Genomic DNA, 23871 nt, shown 5'->3' on the forward strand with positions numbered 1-23871 from the left:
TGCCTTCTCCCTGTTTCCTAATGGATGGTGGGCATTTTCCGATTTGGAGGTGAGGAGGAAAAACTAGGTTATTTTCAGCTCTTCCTTTACTGGCAGCATTGACCCATTTATCCTTCTTTTCCTTCAGACCCCTCCCCCAAGGCCACTCAGCTTGGACATCTGTCCCAGCCAAAATCTCACCTTCCACTGTCCTTACAGCCCAAAGGCTAGTCCAGTCTCTGAGTCCAGCTCTAGCCCTCTCACCCCACACCAGGAAGGAAGCTGGACTGCAGAGCACTCTGGGCCACCCCGCGTTGGCCGCTGCCTCTGGCCTCAGTTTCCCCAACTGCTCAGATTAATGATGCCTGCTGTCTAGACCCAGAGGACGAAGCTCTAAGGAGGTCACAGATGAGGAAGGGTCCAGTGCTCGGCGCAGGCTCCGTGCGGAGCCCCTAGGCCCCGCAGCTCGCCCCTCCCTCTCCCCCTACTCCCCTCCTCTCCCCCTCCCGCCTCTCCTCCGCCTCTCCTCCCGCCTCTCTGCTCGCTCGGCTCCCTCTCTGGCTGACCTTCCCTTTCCCTCACGCCTCCCCACGCCCGGCCCGGGGCCCCAGCACCCCGTCGGCCGCCGCCTCAGAGCCGGGAGAAGCAGCCGGAGCCCCCGCCGCCCCCGCCGCAACGCGGGCGGTCAGTGCGCAGCCCGGCGCCCGCAGCCCGAAGCCCGCAGCCCGCAGCCGGATCGCGGGCTCGGACCGAACCCGACCCGACCGCCGCCCCCAGCCAGGTGAGGTCAGCTCAGGAAAGGCGGGGAGCCGAGGTTTCCCCTTTACTGGAAACGGGGGCTGGGGAGGCGCGGGGAAATTGGGTCCTTTTTTCTTGAAAGGAGGACCTGGGAGCCTTTTCGTGAAACAGGCACAAGGGCTTTCATTCCGAAGGGATGGATGCATGGAGGGAAGGTCTCGGGGGAGAGGGATTGGGATACCCCTTTCTGGTTTTTGTTTTTTAAAAATAAGGATTAATTGGCTTCTGTGAAAGTGGGACTTCTTGGAAGGATGAGGGGCTTTCAAGGTAGGTTGGGGAGGGGGCTCTGGCAGGGCTTGAGGGAAGGGCTAACTGGTGAGTGGTGGGGCAAGGGGGAGCTCTGCAAGCCCCTCAGCCTGCACCTCCCGCCTTGGCTCCGGGGCTCTGGGTCTGCCCAGTTCTGTGTTCCAGTTTTTCTCTTTGAAGATGACTATTTTGAGCCCCACCTGGACAGAGCCAGTAACAGCCATTTCCTTCCCTGGAGCTATGACACCCACCTGACACACCCTCCCACACCTCTGACCTGCTCAGGGAAGGGGGTTCAGGGAAGGATGAGGACCCAGGGATCTGGGAATTGGACAGTGTGGGTGAAATGGAGGCTGGGTACTGGGCACACAGGAAGACCCTTGGCACTGGTGGGGTGCACCAACCTTGGTCGGGAGGTTGCTGGGCAGCTTCTTCTGGGGCATGACCCACTAGGAAAGCAGCGGTGTCAGGAAAAGCTGAGCTGTTCCCCATGCTCCCAGAAGACAAAACACTAGAGAATGCGTTTGCTTGCTTTTGTTTGGTTTTGCTTTCTTTCTGTCTTCCTCATCCTGGATCCCAAGACTCATTCCCCTGATCTCTCCTAGTTTTGCAAAAAGGTAAACTGAGGCAGAGGACAAATTGGCTGGACATACCTGTGTCTAGGAGGGAAGAGTGACAGAGAGGAAGGCATACGGAATTTGAGTCAAAATATCTCAGTGCTTCATGGGTGACCTTGGGCCAAAATGCTTTCCCTTGTTGGGCCTCAGCTTTCTCGTCTATAAAATGGGAGAGGGCCCACCTGTCTTGCAGGTTTGCCGAGACCATGTGCCTAAAAGAAATTTGTAAAAGGGAATGTACTGGACACTTGTGAGGTGCCATCTTCACCACCGTGGATGGCCCCTTCCCTCCTCCCTGTCCTAACCAAGGGTATCACTAAACCATAGGACACCTTTGTGAGAATTAGAAAAGGCACCTCCTCTGGAAGCAGACAGCATTCAGTTGGGCTAGCAACTTGGGGTCTTTATTATGAGAATGAGAAGGTGGCATACTTTATCCCAGGTGCTGCTCTAACATGTGGAGTGTGAGCTAGATTCTAGCTAGGATGTTCTGCACATCTACACGTGGCAACCCCTTTCAGCAGGGCCCTGACACAGAGCTACACATACTTACAGGGTATTTTCTAAAGCAGCCCACATCCCAGGCTGTCTCCAGCTCATTTCTTTCCTGTTTTGTTTCCACATCAGGGCCTTTGGGTATTCAAACCCCAAAGTGCATGCCCTACTAGGAAGCAGGATGGAATCCCTACATCAGACAGTGACTCCTTTGAGTCAAGCAGTGCCTTCACCAAGCTCCCAGGGGTAGGAGTGACTGAGTCCCTAAACCCTTAGATCAAGAACTGGACCAGATCACTTTTGTCAGGGCAACCAACAGAAGCATCTGCACCCCTCAGCACTGCCATTGACAAACCATGTTCACACCTATCTCAGAGCACCCCCACAGCAAGCCTGTGTGTGAGGTCTCCTCCCCATTTACATGGAGGAAGCCATGCCCAGAGAAGTTAGGGTACCTGCCCAGGGTTTCACAGTGTGAGTGGTAGAGCCAGGACCTGAACCCAGATCTGGCTGGCTGTCCTACCAGCCTCCAAGCAAAGAGAAAGGAGTCACCTTCTCTTTTACTCTGATTTCACGGGGGAGGAAGCTACCTCAAAGCCCAACTGTTCTCGCCTCCTCTTTGCAGGAAGGGCCCCTGGTGAGGCCAGGAAAGGGGTCAGGGAGCAGCGATTTCCTTTCCTGCTCAGATAGGTCTTAAACAGTAATGGTCATGCAGAGCATTGACACAGAAAGCCAGTGCCTGCGTGAGTAGCAGACCAAGGACCATAAAATAACCACAGGAAAATGCAGCCAACTGGAACTGAGGGGAACTCAGAGACCCCCCTGAATCCCCCGGGTTACCAGGGCCCCTGGGTGTCAAACAGGAGGTGTAGGGGCGAGCCAAGCAGACAGGGCTGTAGGCTTCTTCAACCAGAGCGTTTCTCCTGGTCTGTGTGCAAGCTTTCACTTAAGAAAGGGGTTTCGTCCGGGTGCAGTGGCTCACGCCTGTAATCCCATCACTTTGGGAGGCTGAGGCAGGCGGATCACAAAGTCAAGAGATTGAGATCATCCTGGCCAACATGGTGAAACCCCGTCTCTCCTAAAAATACAGAAATTAGCTGGGCGTGGTGGTGCATGCCTGTAGTCCCAGCTACTTTGGGAGGCTGAGCCAGGAGAATCGCTTGAACCCATGAGGCGGAGGTTGCAGTGAGCCGAGATTGAGCCACTGCACTCCAGCCTGTCAACAGAGCCAGACTCTGTCTCAGAAAAAAAAGGCGGGGGGAGGGGTGGTTTCAAGGCCTGGCATGATGGCTCACGCCTGTAATCCCAGCACTTTGGGAGGCTGAGGCAGGTGGATCACTTGAGGTCAGTTCAAGACCAGCCTGGCCAACGTGGTGAAACCCCATCTCTACTAAAGATACAAAAAATTAGCTGGGCGTGATGGTATCTGTAATCTTAGCTACTCAGGAGGCTAAGGCAGGAAAATTGCTTGAACCTGGGAGGCGGAGGTTGCAGCAAGCTGAGATCAGGCAATTGCACTCCAGCCTTGGTGACAGGGCGAGACTCTGTCTCAAAAAAAAAAAAAAAGCGGGGGGAGGTTTCAGTGTGTGGGTATGCACACACACACACACAGAGGTTTGGAGACTCCTAGCTTAATCCAGTAGTTCTCAGCATGTGGTCCTTGGATCAGCAGCATCAGCATCATCCAGAAACATATTAGAAATACAAATTCTTAGCCAGGCATGGTGGCTCATGCCTGTAATCCCGACACTTTGGGAGGCCCAGGTGGGCGGACTGCCTAAGCTCAGGAGTTCGAGACCAGCCTGGGCAACACGGTGAAACCCCGTTTTCTACCCAAAATACAGAAGAAGTTAGCAGGGCATGGTGGTGCACGCCTGTAGTCCCAGCTACTGGGGTGGCTGAGTCAGGAGAACTGCTTGAACCCGGGGGGTGGAGGTTGCAGTGAGACGAGATCATGCCACTGCACTCCAGCCTGGTTCACAGAGTGAGACTCCGTCTCCACAAAAAAAAAAAAAAAAAAAAAAAAAAAAAAAAAAGCAAATTCTCGCTACTTGGGAGGCTGAGGCAGGAGAATCGCTTGAACCGGGGAGGCAGAGGTTGCAGTGAGCCGAGATCGCGCCATTACACTCCAGCCTGGGTGACAAGAACGAGACTCCATCTCAAAACAAACAAACAAATGCAAATTCTCAGGCCCATCGCAGAACCTACTGAACGAACTCTGGAGATGGGGCCCAACTATGTATGTTTGAACACGCCCTCCAGGTGACAGTGAGGCTCGCTAGAGTTTGAGAAGCACTGAGCTAGTGCAAGGATGTAGGAAAATTGAAACCTACTTGTGGGTCTAGGGAAGGGCTGGGAAGAGAACCCTTGTCTCCCGGTGGAGAGGTGGAGAGCCTAACGTTTGGAGGCCGCCCCTGCCAACCCTCCTCTCCCGCCCCTCCGTCTCCCTCCCAGGCTCCATGCTGCCGCTTCTGCTAGGCCTGCTGGGCCCAGCGGCCTGCTGGGCCCTGGGCCCGGCCCCCGGCCCAGGCTCCTCAGAGCTGCGCTCGGCCTTCTCGGCGGCACGCACCACTCCCCTGGAGGGCGCGTCGGAGATGGCGGTGACTTTCGACAAGGTGTACGTGAACATCGGGAGCGACTTCGACGCGGCCACGGGCCAATTCCGCTGCCGCGTGCCCGGCGCCTACTTCTTCTCCTTCACGGCTGGCAAGGCCCCGCACAAGAGCCTGTCGGTGATGCTGGTGCGGAACCACGACGAGGTGCAGGCGCTGGCCTTCGACGAGCAGAGGCGGCCCAGCGCACGGCGCGCCGCCAGCCAGAGCGCCATGCTGCAGCTCGACTACGGCGACACAGTTTGGCTGCGGCTGCATGGCGCCCCGCAGTACGCGCTGGGCGCGCCCGGCGCCACCTTCAGCGGCTACCTGGTCTACGCCGACGCCGACGCCGACGCCGACGCGCCTGCGCGAGGGCCGCCCGCGCCCCCCGAGCCGCGCTCGGCATTCTCGGCGGCGCGCACGCGCAGCCTGGTGGGCTCGGACGCGGGGTCCGGGCCGCGGCACCGGCCGCTAGCCTTCGACACCGAGCTCGTCAACATTGGCGGCGACTTCGACGCGGCGGCCGGCGTGTTCCGCTGCCGCCTGCCCGGCGCCTACTTCTTCTCCTTCACGCTGGGCAAGCTGCCGCGTAAGACGCTGTCGGTGAAGCTGATGAAGAACCGCGACGAGGTGCAGGCCATGATTTACGACGACGGCGCGTCGCGGCGCCGCGAGATGCAGAGCCAGAGCGTGATGCTGGCCCTGCGGCGCGGCGACGCCGTCTGGTTGCTCAGCCACGACCACGACGGCTACGGCGCCTACAGCAACCACGGCAAGTACATCACCTTCTCCGGCTTCTTGGTGTACCCCGACCTCGCCCCCGCCGCCCCCCCCAGGCCTCGGGGCCCCGGAACTGCTGTGAGCCCCGGGCCAGAGAGGAGCCCGGGAGGGCCAGGGGCGTGCATGCCGGGCCAGGCCCGCGGCCCGAACGCCTCGCGCGAGCGCCACGGCCGCCGGGCGCGCCTGGACTCTGCCAATAAAGCGGAAAGCGGGCCTGCGCAGCGCCCGGCAACCCAGGCCCCTGCGCTGTCTTGACTGCGACGCATTCGCTGGGGGCAGGCGGGATAGGCACTGACTACTGCGGGCCCGCAGGCCCGGGGAAGGGGTTGGAGGTTGGAGAGCAGGGTCCCCTCAGACCCTGGGAGGGTGAGGAGGTGGGAATTTGGTGGAACCACATTCGCCTAGTCCGTTGGGGGCCTCCCTTTCATACCCCTACCTCGTCCAGCTCTCTGACTCATCATTGACCTACGACCTCAGCTTTAGCCCCTGGCTGATGCCTTTCTGTGACAAGGAACAGCACCCCATTACCCCACTGGGGGCATGAGATTCAAGGAGAGTGCATTCCTCCTTCCAGCAGGGCATGGGAATGGGATGAGGAGTTGATACCTGGTTGCCCTGACTCTTGCCTTCCCAGGATGGGGAGAGTGATTTGCCCAGAGCAGGAGTTAGACCGCTTATTCCGACATAGAATGACACAGGCTTCGGGAGTCCGAAACAGAACATTTTATGAGAAGAGCAACACAGAATCAGGGCCCCACCTGGCCCAGCCCACCTCCGCTTGTCTCTGCTTGGTCTGCCAGCCTTACTCCCCCATCTAAGGTGTTGAGATACTGCCTCCCTACCCCAAAAGAGAAAATGTTCCTCCCTCCCCCTGTTTCCCTCCAGTCCTCCAACAGACAGAACTCAAAAAGTCTATTCTCCCAACCCAGATGGGAACTTGGAGGCTCAGGGACCCCAGATCCTTGGTTGTGCCTAAAAGGGGGTGCTCTGCACCTAGAGGATTCCTGTGAATTCCACAGGACCTATCACAGAGCGCCAGGGTAGGAGTTGGAAGGTCTGACCTGGCCTTACTTGGGGCAGCTTCCCTTTCAGCATCTCTTGAACACACTTCTCAACCCTGACCCCTGATCTCAGCACACACACACTGCGTGCAAGTCGTGCCCTTAGCTGTGTGGCCACTCCTTGCGACCCACAGCCTGGGTTCTTAGCCTCTCAAGATCCAGAAAATAAGATCGATTGGGTCGGGGTAAGCAGAGAGGGGGTGTCCAGGGTGCAAGCCAAGCCCAGAGATCTGAACACTGTGGAAAAAACCAGATGCCAGACAGAAGCCCCTGCCCAAGATGGGTCTGCCTGGGGAGTTGAGGAGGAGATGGGAGGGGGTAATGGCAGGTGAAAGAGCAAAAGGGGAGGGTCAGGGGAAGGGGTCAAGGATGGAAGCCCAGGACCCCAGGGAAGGGGGCTGATCCTGGGGGCAGAAACCCTTGCATAGGTCCCAGAGTGTTTCCTGTGCCAGGAGAGTGAAGACCTGGGCCCAGCGGCCCCGTTCCTCAGCCTCACTAGCTGCGTGGAGCCGGTAGACGCAGGACAGGCCTGTGAGGAGCAGATGTTCAAAGTCCCAAGTGCTAAGAGGAGGCCCCTTCCGCAGGTCCTGGAGCTGCTGCAGCCGCTGCTCAGCACCCTCCAAGTCACTGGGCACGTGGTGCTGCAGGAGGAGCCTGAGTCGGCGGCCTGGGTGTGTGGACGCTAGTTCCTCATCCTGGATGTGCAGCTGCCCCATGACATCCAGCTCCAGCCCAGCCCAGAGCAGCTGCAAGGGGAGGCATGTAAGGGGTGGGCTGTGGCTTGGGGAGCAGGGCGGGGAGCAAGAGTGGGCTGGGGGAGGGGGCAGAAGCAGGCAGCAGGACCCATGCTGGCTTGCCCCCGCCAACCCCTAGCAGGTCCACCCTGAGACATCCCCATTCCCAACCCTGAGCTTAGGGACCTCTGGACATGCCCACCCTCATGTCCCAGGCTGGGAGGAAAGACCTCAAACATCACTTCCGGGGCCTCTGGCTTCTGCAGGCCACCTCCCACGCTGGTGCTGTCCATGGGCTGCCCTGGGGCAGCAGAGAGGAGTCAGGCCCCTGCCATGCTACACCATGAACACCCCAGTCTCCCAGAAGTGTCCCTCTGCTGCGTGGTAGAGGTCCCAAGTGCTTCATCATTCTACAAAAGGGCAGGAATGCCATCCCATGCCCCTGTTTCCCCTCCCTCTCATGCACACACATGCACATTGACATTCACTCTCCCAGGCATAGGTCTTCTGATCTCAAAAGCATCATTCCAGGCGTAGTTACCATGTTGGCAAATGCCCAGGACTCCTCCTCTAAATTGCACAATGCCCTTGGTAAAGAGCTCCAGGCCAACGGGTCACAAGACCCTTCCCCACCCTCCTCCTCTCCCTATAATCTTCGGAGGACAGAGTCACCTAAAACAGTGCCAGTGACTCTCCCAAGGACAAGGACCTCTTTGGGAAGAGCCTACTCTCCCTGCTCCTTCTCAGCAGTAAGGGAGGGAGAAGGAGGACAGGGCAGGGAAGGATAGGGCAGGGGAGGATGTGAGGCAGGGACCACAGGGCCGGGGAGGATGTCTGTGGCAGCTCCCTCCGGCCCACACCTTGGGGTGTTGCCTCACCCTTGTAATGTTTGTTCCAAGCCCAGACAAGTCAAGAGACCCTGCTTTGGGCATCAGTGGGAATGAGCCCAGGGCCAGCATTAAGAGCACCTAGGGCTATCTCCCTAGTTGTCACCTGTATCTTTCCAGTTCTGGGGGGGGGCGGCCCACATTGTCACCCACCACAGCACACATCAGCCTGGTACCCACCATGCCCACACTTCTATGCCCGACTAGCCTCAAATAGAGCCAGCTGTTAACTGCCGTCAGCCAGCAGCCTTCCTTGGCTCCTCTCCACCCACCCTGAAGCCCCGGTACCTGCATGGTGCTGGGTTGTAGTCACACCAGAGAGGAGGCAGATGGCTACCACCAGGCAAGCCAGGAACTGCAGGGTCGCAGCCATGCTCCACCACGTCCTCTGAGTTTCACTCTGTTCAGCAGTTCTCTGCTCCCTCATCTGCCTGCCACACACCTCGGCTCCAACTTTCCACTGCAGGCTGCTCCAGAGCTCTGTAATGCGTGTCATTCTTCAATGCTGAACAGGGAGGGGCTGGCTGTGGCCTCGGTCACCTCCCATGGGCTCTTTCCATCCTTTAGAAATGGGGAATCTTTGGTTGTTGGCAGGAGCCTGGCTCCCTGCTTGTCAGGCCCTCAGCCTGTTCCTGCCCAGCTGGGCGGTATGCTTAGTTAATAGGAAAAAGGTGTTTGGTAGCAAATAGCTCTAGCTTGGCCCTCCCAAAGGGTAGGAAAGAGCCCAGGCGGTAAGACCATCTTACCGTCTGCACCCTCAAAACATCCTGCAACTGAGACCAGCCCCGACACCCAGTCTGGCCCAGCCCAGCCTCCATGGAGCCCTTCAGCTGCCAAAATCATCAGCTGCAGGCTTCCAACTGCATGGCGGGCTGGCTGGGCGGCCCTGCATACAGGCAGAGCCAAGCACTCCCGTCTCAGGCACTCCGCCGCAGGCTGAACAGACCCCTAGACCAGCTGGACTAGGGAGTACTGTCTCCTGGCAGACAGACAAATCTGCAGCTCCTCAGTGGTTTTTGCCCCAGCCCTGGGACCTCTTATTTCCTAACAACATTCTTAATTCAGGGTGGGCACGGTGGCTCATGCCTGTAATCCCAGCACTTGAGGAGGGCAAGACAGGATGGCTTGAGCCCAGGAATTCGAGACCAGCCTGGGCAACATGGTGAGACCTCATCTCTACAAATAAAAAAATTAGCTGGGCATAGTGGTACACACCTGTGGTCCAGTTACTCAGGAGGCTGAGGTGGGAGGATCAGCTGAGCCCAGGCAGTCTAGACTGCAGCGAACCATGATCACACTGCTGTACTCACCCTAGCTTGGGCGACAGACCAAGACCATGTCTCAAAAAACCCCCACCAGCCCGGCGCAGTGGCTCACACCTATAATCCCAGCACTTTGGGAGGCCGAGGCGGGCAGATCATGTGAGGTCGGGAGTTCGAGACCAGCCTGACCAACATGGACAAACCCCATCTCTACTAAAAACACAAAACTGGCTGGGTGTGGTGGCACAAGCCTGTAATCCCAGCTACTCAGGAGGCTGAGGCAGGGAATTGCTTGAACCCGGGAGGCGGAGGTTGCAGTGAGCCAAGATCATGCCATTGCACTCCAGCCTGAGCAACAATAGGAAAACTCTGCCTCAAAAAAAACCCAAAAAACAAAACACCATTCTCAGCTCAGGCCAGAAACCAGGAAGGTTTCTATAGCCCAAGAGTGATGGGCTGCCATGCCACACCCATCCTGAATCCCTGTGGACCGTGAGAACTTTTAATTACAGCTCTAGAATTCCTCTCAGAAATACATCCATGCCTGCAGGCCACTAGGTCTGCAACTACACTCTTTAGTCCCATTAAAATAGACCCCTAGCTGAGTGTGGTGGCTCACACCTATAATCCCAGCACTTTGGGAGGCCAGTGTGGGTGGGATCATTTGAGGACAGTAGTTCAAGACCAGCCCAGGCAACATGGTGAAACCCCATCTCTACAAAAACTAGCCGGGCATGGTGACGCACATCTGTAATCCCAGCTTCTTGGGAGGCTGAGGTGGGAGAACTGCTTGAGCCCAGGAGGCGGAGGTTGCAGTGAGCCGAGATCGCGCCATTGCACTCCAGCCTGGGCAACAAGAGCAAGACACTGTCTCAGAAAATAAAAAACAAAAAAACCCGTAAGACTCCCTGGTTTAATAGTGTTTCTCTTTTTTTTTTTTTTTTTTGAGACGGAGTCTCGCTGTGCTCCCAGGCTGGAGTGCAGTGGCGCGATCTCGGCTCACTGCAAGCTCCGCCCCCCGGGTTCACGCCATTCACCCGCCTCAGCCTCCCAAGTAGCTGGGACTACAGGCGCCCGCTACCGCGCCCGGCTAGTTTTTTGTATTTTTAGTAGAGACGGGGTTTCACCATGTTAGCCAGGATAGTCTCGATCTCCTGACCTTGTGATCCACCCGCCTCGGCCTCCCAAAGTGCTGGGATTACAGGCTTGAGCCACCGCGCCTGGCTAGTAGTGTTTCTCTAAGGGAGCAGGGAAACACCCCTGCCTGCCTGTGTCCCCCGTCAAACATCATTTCTCCCCATTACAAGCACACACGAATTGGTGAGTCTAAGTAGGAATTTATTTACACCGACACAAGGCGCTGTCTAGTATCCACATGCCTTCCCTGGAGCTACTTGGCTTCAGGCTTCTTATCTCCGGCTTCAAGCTTGAGACTCTCCGGGGGTTGGCGATAGACTGGGAAAGCCTCCCAGGGGCTGTTCAGGTCAAATTTGCGGAACTCTTGGGCCAACTCCACCGGCTCTGCCACCACCCGCTTCACCTCATCGTCATAGCGTAACTGTAGGAGCAAAAGGCAGGCTTGAGCACTAAGGAAGTCCCTATTACAGCTACAAAGGAGCCTATTTTTCACAAGGCTATGGATGACTTCCCCAGTCCAGTTCCTCTCCGTTACTGACTCCTGTCCCGGCCTCTGTTAATAAGTCTCCATCCACACCTGTGTTACCCATCAGATCACATCCCAACCAGCTAGAGTGTGAGATTCCAAAATGTAGGATACCTCTCATGCCCTGCCAGCACCAGTCAGACTCCCCTGCTCACCACTCCTGCATCAGGAGCTCCCAACTGACTGCTCACCCACCCACACACTCTTATAAGGTAATGGTAAGCATCTGCCCAGGATTATAGTAGTGGGTGGCTGAAAAGAGTAGACCTAAACTGGGAGATACACAACCTCAGGCCCTGGACCCTTAGCATATTCACTGTCCAGATCTAAAGCGGTACATTTGACATGGCTTTTCTTGTTACTGGGGGATCAAATGGATGAGGTCAGGATCATCAGGTGCTAGAGTGGAGAGGCAAACCAGGTGAGGCAGATAGCAGGAGTGGGGTGAAAGGGAGAAGCAAGGGAGATAGCCCTGCCCAGAAGTAGCCTAAGAGGGAAATAGGAGCATGCAAAGCACTAACACAGCAGGAGTGACTGGGGACTAAAAGACCAGGGCTAGAGCACCACATCTCAGCATTTCTAAACAGTTACTTTGCTATAAAAGTCACGAGTAATAATATTACACACTATCTTCCTGCAAATAACCTGCAGCACCACTGAAATTCTTTATTCACGTTATTGGTCCCACCTCAGAGGTAATTCTTGAGGGCTAAACATTTGGTGTCTTCCCCATCACTGCCTTCCCAGAAAGTCAGGGCAGGGTAAAATAATCCTCTACTTTAGGTTTTAGGGACAGACTACGTCCTCAAGGCTGCCTTGATCATTAAAATTATCATTACAATAATGGATAGCACTGGCCAGGTGCGGTGGCTCACGCCTGTAATCCCAGCACTTTGAGAGGCTGAGGTGGGCAGATGGCTTGAGCCCAGGAATTTGAGAACAGTCTGGGCAACATGGAGAAACCCCATCTCTACAACAAATACAAAAATTTGCTGGACATGGTGGTGCACGCCTGTAGTCCCAGCTACTCGGAGGACTGAGAGGTGTGAGGATTACTTGAGCCTGGAGGTGGAGACTGCAGTGAGCCGTGATCGCACCACTGCACTCCATCCTGGGTGACAGAGTGAGACCCTGACACACACATAGCATCAATTGAGCCTTTACAATACAGCAGGCTTCATACAGCATTTATTTATTTAGAGATAGGGTCTCACTCTGTCACCCAGGCTGGAGAGCAGTGGCGTGATCTTCGCTCACTGCAACCTCTGCCTCCTAGGCTCAAGTGATCCTCCCACCTCAGCCTGTTGAGCAGCCAGGACCATGGGCATGTACCACCATGCCCCGTTAATTTTTCTATTTTTTTGTAGAGATGAAGTTTCACCATGTTGTCCAGGCTGTTCTCGAACTCCTGGACTCGAGCACTACTCCTGTCTCCCAAAGTGCTGGGATTACAGGCGTGAGCCTACACATACATTATTTAATGCCTGCCACAAATCTATTAGTTAAGTGCTCTTATTATTGCCATTTTAAGATGAGAAAGCTGAGTCAGTCAAACCAAGTAACTTGTCCCAAGTTACAAAAATGAAACTAGGATCTGAATCCAGGGCCCATGCTCTTAAACCACCACAATCCACAGACCACATTTCCTGCCATTCCCAGGGATCCCCTGAGTTCCCTGCAAGTCCCTCCCTGAGACTGCTGTCCCAGTTCCAAGGCTCCTACCTCAACGTAGCCAGATAGAGGAAAGTCTTTCCGGAAAGGATGTCCCTCGAAGCCATAATCCGTCAGGATCCTTCTTAGATCAGGGTGGTTAGCAAAGAAGACTCCAAACATGTCCCAGATCTAGGAAAGAGACTCCCTCAAACAGCCAATCCATCAAGACCAACAACAGGGGAAGGGGCTACATGGCATCCCATAGTCTCAACCACTTCTGTAACTCTGGCCCACAGGCAGGTCCACCATATCCGGTAACTCACCTCCCTTTCATACCAGTTGGCTGCCTTGAACACAGACATAGCGGACTCAATGGGCGTCAGCTCATCTGTGTAGGTCTTCACACGGATCCGTGAGTTGAAGCGCAGAGACAGCAAGTTGTAGACAATCTAGGGAGAACAGAAGCATCTGGAGGGATGAGATGGGAGTCCCTGGTTGGGAGAGTTCTGCCCTGTGACCCTGCTTTCTATTCTGAACCTCAAATCCTCAAGATTCTCCTATGCTTACAACTACTTCCAAAGGCCCAGGCCACAGCTGTAGCTTAGCATGTCAGCATGCCTGTGTTTGTTCATACTATTCCCTTTGTCAGGAATATTTCCCTGGTCCACCTCACAAGGCTAATTCCTGGTCTCCTGCTCATGTGTTAAGATTCAGCACAAACATTTTCTCTCTTCAAAGAAGCCTCCCAGACAGGGCCAAGTGCCCCTGCTGCTTTCTTAAAGCATCCCTCTAATATCTTTTGTATTATATGTTACTACAGTAAGCTGTTTAGGTGTCTTTCTCCTTCGAGAGAGTGGGGGGGACTCTTGGAGGACAAATACTTCATGTTATTTCTCTCTCCATCCCAGAGTCTAGCAAACAGTAGATAATCAGTAAAATATTAATAGCTAAATGTATTGAAAACTTATTGTGTGCTAACAATTTACTTGACCTATCTCATTGGATCCTTACAACCATTCTATAAGATAGGGGCAGCTTTATATTTATTTTCCAGATAAGAAAATGAAAGCTCAGAAAGATTAAACAAGGGCCAGGCACCGTGGTTCATGCCTGTAATCCCAGCACTTTGGGAACCCAAGGCAGGCAGATCACGAGGTCAGGAAATTGAGACCATCCTGGCCAACATGGTGAAACCCCGTCTCTATTAAAAAAATACATAAAATTAGCCAGGTGTGGTGGCATGCACCTGTAGTCCCCGCTACTCAGGGGGCTGAGGCAGGGGAATAGCTTGAACCCAGGAAGCGGAGGTTGCAGTGAGCCAAGATCATGCCACTGCACTCCAGCCTGGCGACAGAGCAAGATTCGGTCAAAAAAAAAAAAAAGAAAGATTAAACAAAATATTTGAGTTATCTGATCATGGCCATTTAGTGGCAGAACCAAGATCCAAACTTGAGATCTACTTGACTCTGAAGTCCCAGTTTAATTGCTATGCTCCATTGTTTGTTACAAACTGAAATTAATACCCTTACCCCCCAAACCTTCTCAAATCTCCCGACTGACCTCAAAACGGTTCTGCCGAGTTGGGACATCCACTGCTGTCAAGTCAACCAGGGATTTGAACTGTGCATTGGTGTGATCCCTGAGGAAAGTCAGCACTGGGATGACGCCATCAGGATGGATACAGACCTCTAACTCATTAAAGCAGGACACCTGCACACATGGAAGGGAGGGGAGAGGGAACAAAGAGCTACTGAGGGAACAGCTAACTTCAGCTGGAGTCATCTGGCTTAATGCTGAGGGAAAAGTCCAAGGTTGGGATGGAGGAGTCTGTAGTTTCTTTGAAACCAGTCTGCCCACTCCCACATGCCCTGAGAACATGGTTCTTTCTTGGCCCAGACCCAAATAACAGTGGTACGTATTACCTGAACTTGTTGGACATACTTGGGCAAGATTTCAGCCACATACTCTCCAAAAGCTGAGAGCTGCTTGTGGGCCACATCATTCCGTGGTCTGACAGTGGCTGGAAGGAAAAAGCATATTTAACAAAGAAATGGAGAAGGCAAAAGCCAGCCCTGTATCCAGTCTCTTGGGCTTGTAAGAGATGTCAAATCCAGTAAAGGCTCCCTGCAGCACCCTGAGAAAAGGGGCATGTGAAAGGTTTCCCTTCCAGGGAATAAAGTGATGAAAACTTGGGGAAAGTGCCACCTTAAGTACACAGTCCTCAGAAAGACTCTTAATACAGCAGCTGGGGTGTTCACCTCTTCTCAAAATTACTCTACAGTTCTTCCCTCACATTACCTGCATTTCTGCTAAAGCAGTAGTCTCAGTTCTCCTGTCAGACTAAGAGCTGTTTGAGGATGGAAACCAGAACTTTTGCTTCTCTGTAACTTCTTAGCATGTAAGTTTATACCAGGTTCTCAAGATAAGAACTTCAGGGCTTGAGGAGCCCTCACAGACTGTCTCCTTGAAACCTTCCTTTTTTTTTTTTTTTGTATCAATGAGAAAACTGAGGCCAAGAAAAGGGGAAATGCTAGGTCTCCTAACTCCCAGTGCGTGCATCTTGACTGTAACATAATATGTACATACTCATTCATGCAACCCTAAACCACTGAGCACTCACACATCACAAGCTACGGAATGATGGTTAGGTTTTCCTGCCTCTGGCAGCAGGCAGGCTTACTTTGTCATTCACTAGGTCTCTGACCCTGGGCAGTTTAATTCTTTGGATTGTTTCCTGATCTATACTAAGAAGAGTAAGATACTACCTACCCCATAAGGCTGTTGTGAGGACGAAATAAGATCATTCACTAAAACGCTTAGCGAGGTGCCAGGCACACATTAAGCACTCAACGTGAGGTACTATTATTACAGGGCTCTGAGGACTAAAGGGCACATTGCTTGCTTTCGAAGAGCTGACAGTTTAATCAGACAAAAAGGGGGCCATTGAAACGGACAAGGGACAATCAGGGCCATAACAGAGAGGCCTAAGGGTACAGGGAGGGCTTGATTCTGCATGCAGGGTGAAGACCACCGCAGTCAGGTCTCCAAGATTTGCCAGGAAGACGCAGGGAAGGGCATCCTAGGGCAAGGACAGGCACCTAGGGGGCCCCGCCGACAGTTCAGGGAAGAGCGCTGCCAGCACATACTCACGGCGCGTGTCGGCCCCGGCGCTCTCCCGCCTCACCGGCAGCAACAGAACTGAGGGTCGTCCAGCCCCTGCACAGGGAGATAAAAGGCACAGACGCGCGGGGTGAGGCCTGAAGAGCTCTCTGCACTAGGCACGCTGCTGCGCCTGACCCCGGTCTCAGCTAGCTGCCCCTCTCACCCCTCGTCAGCGCCGCGGCCCCCACGATTCCACGCCACCACAGCCTAGTTGCCGCTGCCGCAGCCGCCATGTTACCCAGACGCAGACTAGGCAGCGGACGGAAAGACAGCAGGAGACGGAGCCCCAAGGACACGGACCGGAAGCGGAAGTGTGTAGCAGATCTTCTTCCGGGCGGACGTGGAGCCGGAAGCAGAGGTTCCGGGCTCCGGGATGAAAGGAGGGAACGCAGGTGAGAAAGCGAGACAGGCAGGTAGGGAAACCGTAAGGTGAGCGTGGTCCTAGCTCCGTGTGGCAAAGCCTGGAGAGAAGGCGAGGACGCTGAAGAACCAGACGGGTGAGAGGAGGGGAGGGGGCGGGCGTTCTGGGTTCTGCACTACACACCCCTCCCCCGCTCTCAGCCAAGCTTTTGACGAGGGCGGGCGGGCCTGAGTGGGAAGAACGGTTTCCCTGGCGACGGTTTCCCAGGCGACTTCAGGTGGAGCGGGGATATTACGCAGGGCGATGGGCCTCCCATTGCCCCGGCCTGAGGGCGGCTGGACTTGAGTTCTGGGACGCAACCTTAGGGAGTCTTTCGAGCGAGCGGGGAAAGTAGCTCAGAAGAGAGCAAATGTGAGACTGACGTATATCCCAGGCTAGGCCTCATATGGAGCGTCTTAACTCCATGCGCGGGGAAGGAGAGGACCTGGCCACTAGGCCGGGACGGGGGGTCCTTTTTGTCTGATTCTGCTGCCCCGAACTTCACTAGTTTTATGCCCAGTTATTTGGTTAGTAAGGCTTTTACGGTCACAGGCCTCCCCCAGCCCTTTGCTTTCATATATTGACCTAAATCCCAAGTCTTTTGTTAATATCATGGAACGGAATTATTCCGTGTTTTCTCAGGAAAACACCCAGAGTTGGAACTTTTATTTATTTCATTAGTGGAGTGGTGCCACTGGGGAGAACGAACCCAGGTTTGGTTAAAGGATAGCGTCAGGGACATCATGGACAGGACCAGGACTAAGGCCAATCTGGACCCACTTTGCTGTCACTTCTTCCGTTTCCCTCCCTGAGTTGGACAGTTGGATTCACAGATTATGGCTGTGAATTCCGCAAGTTACTCAAGGTGGTGTTGCTTTGCAGACAGCTGGCAGAGAGAGAAGTTGGCTAGCATGGAATCACCAGAGGAGCCTGGAGCATCCATGGATGAGAACTACTTTGTGAACTATACTTTCAAAGATCGGTCACACTCAGGCCGTGTGGCTCAAGGCATCATGAAACTGTGTCTAGAGGAGGAGCTCTTTGCTGATGTCACCATTTCGGTGGAAGGCCGGGAGTTTCAGCTCCATCGGCTGGTCCTCTCAGCTCAGAGCTGCTTCTTCCGATCCATGTTCACTTCTAACCTGAAGGAGGCCCACAACCGGGTGATTGTGCTGCAGGATGTCAGTGAGTCTGTTTTCCAGCTCCTGGTTGATTATATCTACCATGGGACTGTGAAACTTCGAGCTGAGGAGTTGCAGGAAATTTATGAGGTGTCAGACATGTATCAGTTGACATCTCTCTTTGAGGAATGCTCTCGGTTTTTGGCCCGCACAGTGCAAGTGGGAAACTGCCTTCAGGTGATGTGGCTGGCAGATCGGCACAGTGATCCTGAGCTCTATACTGCTGCCAAACACTGTGCCAAGACCCACCTGGCCCAGCTGCAGAATACAGAGGAATTTCTCCACTTGCCTCACCACCTACTCACAGACATCATCTCGGGTAAGTTTAGGGAGGGGACACAGCATATGCAGTTACTTGGCTGTGATGTTCAGTGAATGTTCTAGTCTAGGAGAAAGGAACCCTCATGCTTCCTGGTGTTAGTTTACATTATTATTCCTGCATTCTTACTGAGATAACCTGCTAAGAAAGATTGAGTTGAGATTCAGTGTAATTGCTGTCAGAGACACAGTGTGTTAGAGGAAGAAGCCAGGAAAATTAAAGCACAACACTTAACCACACAAAAGTACTGAGGAGTGATTTGTATTATACTCTAATTTCTCCTGTACTTTGGATGTCCCGGTGGGTCTAATTACCTATGTAAATTGGTGATGAGGTAAGATATCTAAGACTAAAAACTTTTTTAGTGATGGGCCAACGTCAGGAAACAATCCTAACCCTGCAAGTGAGATATAACCATACTTAAGGTGTGAGGTTGGCTAGGCACGGTGGCTCACGCCTGTAATCCCAACACTTTGGGAGGGTGAGGTGGGCGGATCACCTGAGGTCAGGAGTTCGAGACCACCCTGGCCAACATGGTGAAATCCCGTCTCCACAAAAAAATACAAAAATTAGCTGGATGTGGTGGTGGGCACCTGTAGTCTCAGCTAATTGGGAAGGCTGAGGCAGGAGAATCACTTGAACCCGGAGGCAGAGGTTGCAGTGAGCCAAGATCATGCCACTGCACTCCAGCTTGGGCAACAGAGCAAGACTCCATCTCAAAAAAAAAAAAAAATAGTGTGAGCTCTACAGCTTAGTAGGTTGCTTCCATGGCAGATGGGAGCATATCGAGCCATCCATTTTCATTTAAAAAAGCAAGGCACATATTCTGGTTTTTCTTCAGATTGTATAAATATTTTGCCTTTTACTAAAGATTTCCATGGAGAGGAACAGTTGTGAGTCTTTACCCAACTTTTTGAGGCCTCATGTAACACGAGACTACTTTAAAAAAAAAGCAAGGCATGCCAGGCATGATGGCTCATGCCTGTAATCCCAGCACTTTGGGAGGCCAAGGAGGGAGGATCGCTTGATGCCAGGAATTTGAGACCAGCCTGGACAACATAGCGAGACCTTGTCTATACAGAAAATAAGAAAATTAGCCAGGCGGGGTGGTGCACACCTGTAGTCCCAGCTACTTGGGAGGCTGTAGCAGGATTGCTGGAGCCCAGGAGGTTGAGGCTACGGTGATGGTGATTGTGCCATTGCATTCCTGCCTGAGCGACAGGGTGAGACCCTGCCCCCCACCCAAAAAAAAGGCAATTTCAGGTTAATTTCATGTATATGTGTATGTATGCATGGACATATATACACATGCCCAGCAGTAGTCTAATAAAGCGGTTCACATCTTTAAAGTCCCTTACTCTGAATTTCTCTTTCGGATCGTCATTGACCATGCCTTTCCTCTGGCTCTCACAGATGGAGTTCCATGTTCTCAGAACCCAACAGAGGCAATAGAAGCCTGGATTAACTTTAATAAAGAGGAAAGAGAGGCTTTTGCAGAGTCACTCAGGACAAGCTTGAAGGTAAGGCAAATCTCTTAATTGTTGAGACTGCACACTCCATGCATTCTCGCCATCAGGTAACCTGGCCTTTTTTTTTTTTTTTTAAAGACGATTTTTGCTTTGTCGCCCAGGCTGGAGTGCAGTGGCGCAATCTCAGCTCACTGCAACCTCCACTTCCCAGTTTCAGGCGATTCTCCTGCCTCAGCCTCCCAAGTAGCTGGGATTACAGGTGCTGCCACCACGCCTGACTAATTTGTGTATTTTTTAGTAGAGATGGGGTTTCACCACATTGGCCAGGCTGGTCTGGAACTCCTGACCTCAGATGGCCCGCCTGCCTCTGCCTCCCAAAGTGCTGGGATTACAGGTGTGAGCCACTGTGCCTGGCCTAACCTGGCCTCTTTGTGTGTATGTATGTGTGTCTGTGTGAGAGAGAGAGAGATGGAGTTTCGCTCTTGTCACCCAGGCTAGAGTGTGATGGTGCGATCTCGGCTCACTGCAACCTCCGCCTCCTGGGTTCAAGTGATTTTTCTGCGTCAGCCTCCCAAGTAGCTGGGATTTCAGACGCCCACCACCACACCCAGCTAATTTTTGTATTTTTAATAGAGACGGGTTTCACCATGTTGGCCAAGCTGGTCTCATTCCTGACCTCAGGTGATCCGCCCGCCTTGGCCTCCCAAAGTGTTGGGATTACAGGCGTGAGCCAATGCGCCTGACCTAACCTGGCCTCTTTTTGATGGCCAGGTTATGAATGGTCATCTGTGTTCGTTTTTGCTTTTTTTTTTTTTTTTTTTTTTTTTGAGACAGAGTCTCACTCTGTTGCCCAGGCTGGAGTGTAATGGCATGATCTCAGCTCACTGCAACCTCCACCTCTCGGGTTCGAGCAATTCTGTCTAAGCCTCCCGAATAGCTGGGACTACAGGCGCATACCACCACGCCCAGCTAATTTTTGTATTTTTAGTGGAGACAGGGTTTCACCATATTGGTCAGGCTGGTCTCGAACTCTTGAGCTTAGATGATCTACCCACCTCAGCCTCCCAAAGTGCTGGGATTACAGGTGTGAGCAACTGCGCCTGGCCATCTCTGTTTTTTTAATTTTTTATATTTATTTATTATTTTTTTGAATAAGTCATCTCTGGCTTGAAGTTGATGTAAGCTGGGGAGAAGGATGTCTTTGTAACCCCAGAACCACCAATCTATGAGCTTTCAAAGTTCCTTGAGAACTACTTTCTTTTTTTTTTTTTTTTTTTTTTTTTTTTTTTTGAGACGGAGTCTCGCTCTGTCGCCCAAGCTGGAGTGCAGTGGCGCGATCCTGGCTCACTGCAAGCTCCGCCTCCTGGGTTCACGCCATTCTCCTGCCTCAGCCTCCCGATTAGCTGGAACTACAGGCGCCCGCCACTGCGCCCGGCTCATTTTTTGTGTTTTTAGTAGAGACGGGGTTTCACCATGGTCTCGATCTCCTGACCTTGTGATCCGCCCACCTCGGCCTCCCAAAGTGCTGGGATTACAGGCGTGAGCCACCGCGCCCGGCCGAGAACTACTTTCATCAAGTTAACAATCTTAATCACCCTTTGTGCAAAGCACCAGCTTATGAGAGTTTTAAAAGTTACAAGGGTGAATACAAGATTCTCCTCCCGGCATAAATTGCCTCAAAGAAAGTGACTAGAGGACAGTTGGATGCCATACAGTAATTAGAGAGTAGTATGTTAAAGCTAGGTACAGGTGTGAAGTCCGGGATCTTAAGGATATGTGTCTTAGCGGAGCCTTAGCCTAGAACTTAACAGCTGTCATATAATTTTAATTTTGCCAATAGGAAATTGGGGAGAATGTGCACATTTACCTGATTGGGAAAGAGTCATCTCGTACCCACTCGTTGGCTGTGTCCTTGCACTGTGCAGAAGATGACTCCATCAGTGTAAGTGGCCAAAACAGCTTGTGCCACCAGATCACTGCGGCCTGCAAGCATGGTGGAGACTTGTATGTGGTGGGAGGGTCCATCCCACGGCGCATGTGGAAGTGCAACAATGCCACCGTTGACTGGGAGTGGTGTGCTCCTTTGCCTCGAGACCGGCTGCAGCACACCCTGGTGTCTGTGCCCGGGAAAGATGCCATATATTCACTGGGTGGCAAGACACTGCAAGATACCCTCTCCAATGCAGTCATTTATTATCGCGTAGGTGATAATGTGTGGACAGAGACAACCCAGCTAGAGGTGGCTGTGTCAGGGGCTGCTGGTGCCAACCTCAACGGGATCATCTACTTACTGGGGGGGGAGGAGAATGATCTGGACTTCTTTACCAAACCTTCCCGACTCATCCAGTGCTTTGACACAGAGACAGACAAATGCCATGTGAAGCCCTATGTGCTGCCCTTTGCAGGCCACATGCATGCAGCTGTGCATAAAGATCTGGTGTTCATCGTGGCTGAAGGGGACTCCCTGGTATGTTACAATCCCTTGCTAGACAGCTTCACCCGGCTTTGCCTTCCTGAGGCCTGGAGCTCTGCCCCATCCCTCTGGAAGATTGCCAGCTGTAACGGGAGCATCTATGTCTTCCGGGACCGATATAAAAAGGGGGATGCCAACACCTACAAGCTTGACCCTGCCACTTCAGCCGTAACTGTCACAAGAGGTATTAAGGTGCTGCTTACCAATTTGCAGTTTGTGTTGGCCTAAGGCTGTGGGGAGGGGAGGAGAGCTGCTCACTCCTTTTCCCTCCCCATCCAAACTCAAAGTCCCCCGGGCCCCAATTCAGAGTAATGTATTTTTTGGCACATACTAGAAAGGCAGTGCCTCAGCCCTTCCCTGAACCCATGGAGGTGTTCTGTTTGGGGCTTTTTAGACTGCTGCTGCTCAGCTGGTTGCTTGAACTGACAGTAGGCCAGCCTGTTCTCTGCCATCCCCTAGTCATTGTGTGCCTCACCACAGCTTGCTTAGAGCAAGCTGTTTCTCAGACCTTAGGCACAGCCTCTCCTCTTTACCTGATCAATGTTAAATATAAGCACCCCTGATCCCAGGACATAAGGAAAGATGCCCAATTGTACTTTTGTTCTATAACCTATGAAATGGCTAGTTGATTTTTCCACAAAGAATTAGGTGTTAAGAGTTTTCCTTCAGGCTTTACTTAGGAGAATGGACTAAGCTGAAGGTGTACTTCACCAGCAAGAGTCAACTCTAGAATTCAGGACGTTCCTTCTATTGTTTTCTCATCCATCTGTCAGGAAATGTAACTTTGGTTTTATTTTTGGTTTATTCCAAGGGGTAAGCCAGAAAATAGAAATGATTATTTCTGATTAATAGCAGAAACTTTTTCAAGCTCAAATATGTAAGGTGTCTGCTCTTTTAAAAGCTCTAAGCTAAGTCAAGAGCTAGGAAGTGTTGATACAAATAAAAGTTTTTGAAGGGATATGTGTGTCTGTGTTGAATTCCGAAGGGGTGACTTTGAAGGGGCGAGAGTGTTTCATTCCCTCAGGGGGACTCCTTACGTACCATCACATGGCTCAGTCTGCAGCAGTCCTGACTGCGCCCATGCTCCCACTTCTCCAGACAGGATCCCTACTCCACAGGGCCAGTGAGACTCAGATTCTGACAGTGGCAAAGACCCAGAGCTGAGTTTCCTTTTTTCTAGCGCTAAGTCTTTTGAGTTGTGGTGCTAAATATTATTAGGCACAATATTAGGTACATAATAGATTTTTGTTAAAATACTTCTTTAGCTCTATTCAAGAAAAGAAGATGGCCCCATCTCTGTCCCGTATCCCATGAATACAAGCCACACTAAATCTTTTCCTTTCTAGCCACACAACAGTGTTATTTCAAGAAAACGAAACAAGACAGAGAAAGCAAAATTACCTATTACCTATTGGCACATTTTAGTTATGTCAAGTCTGGGCTTAAGCCCTGTGGGTCCTGTTAAGCTTTTTTTTATTCTGTATCAAGCAGGAGTGTCTTGAGTTCTTTCTAATCCACATACATCATGTCTTTGAAGTGTCAAAAGTCCCATCCTTTGCTGCCCCTGCAGTAACCTGCTTGTGGAACTCTTTAAGAACATCCAGCTGGCCAGGCCTGATGTGGATGTAAGACCGGATCTTGGCAATGGCTCTTACAGCCTCCTCTGGACTCCATCTGTGCACCTGAAGTACAGGGTTGAGAAATCAGCAGAGAAAGAAAGAAGCAGGTGTCAGGCCGGGCGCGGTGGCTCAAGCCTGTAATCCCAGCACTTGGGAGGCCGAGACGGGCGGATCACGAGGTCAGGAGATCGAGACCATCCTGGCTAATACGGTGAAACCCCATCTCTACTAAAAAATACAAAAACTAGCCGGGCGTGGTAGTGGGCGCCTGTAGTCCCAGCTACTCGGGAGGCTGAGGCAGGAGAATGGCGTAGACCTGGGAGGCGGAGCTTGCAGTGAGCTGAGATCCGGCCACTGCACTCCAGCCTGGGTGACAGAGCGAGACTCCGTCTCAAAAAAAAAAAAGAAGCAGGTGTCAACGTGCCCTTGACACATGAGCAGGTGCTAAAGGACTTTGAGAGTTTCATTTCTTTGGAAAC

The 23871-nt window shown here is 52.7% G+C and overlaps 5 protein-coding genes and 1 non-coding gene across 16 annotated transcripts in view; 3 read left to right on the plus strand and 3 right to left on the minus strand.

Moving 5' to 3' along the window:
* The first annotated feature begins 208 nt into the window (after positions 1–208).
* On the plus strand, positions 209–5591 carry C1QTNF4 (C1q and TNF related 4). The gene is given in 3 exon segments (XM_025357494.1): positions 209–760; positions 4590–5557; positions 5559–5591. Coding segments are annotated over 2 exon segments (996 nt in total). The 5' UTR covers positions 209–760; positions 4590–4594.
* A 625-nt stretch (positions 5592–6216) lies between these two features.
* FAM180B (family with sequence similarity 180 member B) lies at positions 6217–8668 on the minus strand. The gene is made up of 3 exons (XM_025357605.1): positions 8480–8668; positions 7535–7605; positions 6217–7316 (listed from the first exon to the last, which is right to left on the minus strand). Exons 1-3 carry the CDS (start codon positions 8616–8618, stop codon positions 6921–6923), a joined length of 606 nt encoding a protein of 201 aa, XP_025213390.1. The 5' UTR covers positions 8619–8668; the 3' UTR covers positions 6217–6920.
* Positions 8669–10773: 2105 nt separating this feature from the next.
* On the minus strand, positions 10774–16240 carry NDUFS3 (NADH:ubiquinone oxidoreductase core subunit S3). Its single transcript, XM_025357545.1, has 7 exons — positions 16095–16240; positions 15920–15985; positions 14692–14789; positions 14330–14479; positions 13093–13218; positions 12839–12958; positions 10774–11011 (listed from the first exon to the last, which is right to left on the minus strand). The coding sequence occupies exons 1-7, from the start codon at positions 16162–16164 to the stop codon at positions 10844–10846; spliced, it is 798 nt and encodes a 265-aa protein (XP_025213330.1). The 5' UTR covers positions 16165–16240; the 3' UTR covers positions 10774–10843.
* KBTBD4 (kelch repeat and BTB domain containing 4) lies at positions 16241–22731 on the plus strand. 10 transcript variants are annotated; one of them, XM_025357531.1, is made up of 4 exons: positions 16241–16428; positions 17214–17831; positions 19245–19351; positions 21141–22731. In XM_025357531.1, exons 2-4 carry the CDS (start codon positions 17243–17245, stop codon positions 21999–22001), a joined length of 1557 nt encoding a protein of 518 aa, XP_025213316.1. In that variant the 5' UTR covers positions 16241–16428; positions 17214–17242; the 3' UTR covers positions 22002–22731. The 10 variants fall into 10 exon arrangements, with proteins under 10 accessions (XP_025213316.1, XP_025213317.1, XP_025213314.1 ...); XM_025357532.1 differs by having other exon boundaries at positions 17218–17831; XM_025357529.1 differs by having other exon boundaries at positions 16241–16344.
* Positions 18653–18769, plus strand: LOC112607548. Its single transcript, XR_003115868.1, has one exon. It is a non-coding gene; the product is annotated as a U5 spliceosomal RNA (small nuclear RNA).
* PTPMT1 (protein tyrosine phosphatase, mitochondrial 1) overlaps positions 21470–23871 on the minus strand; it is an 88556-nt gene continuing 86154 nt past the window's right edge. Inside the window, exon 6 of one of the 2 annotated variants that reach the window (XM_025357546.1) lies at positions 21470–23455. In XM_025357546.1, the coding sequence (XP_025213331.1) occupies positions 23297–23455 (159 nt within the window). In that variant the 3' untranslated portion in view covers positions 21470–23296. The remainder of the gene's footprint in view (positions 23456–23871) is intronic. The other variant, XM_025357547.1, reaches the window with a different exon arrangement.

The sequence above is a fragment of the Theropithecus gelada genome, chromosome 14 (assembly GCF_003255815.1).
Source record: "Theropithecus gelada isolate Dixy chromosome 14, Tgel_1.0, whole genome shotgun sequence".
NCBI lineage: Eukaryota > Metazoa > Chordata > Mammalia > Primates > Cercopithecidae > Theropithecus > Theropithecus gelada.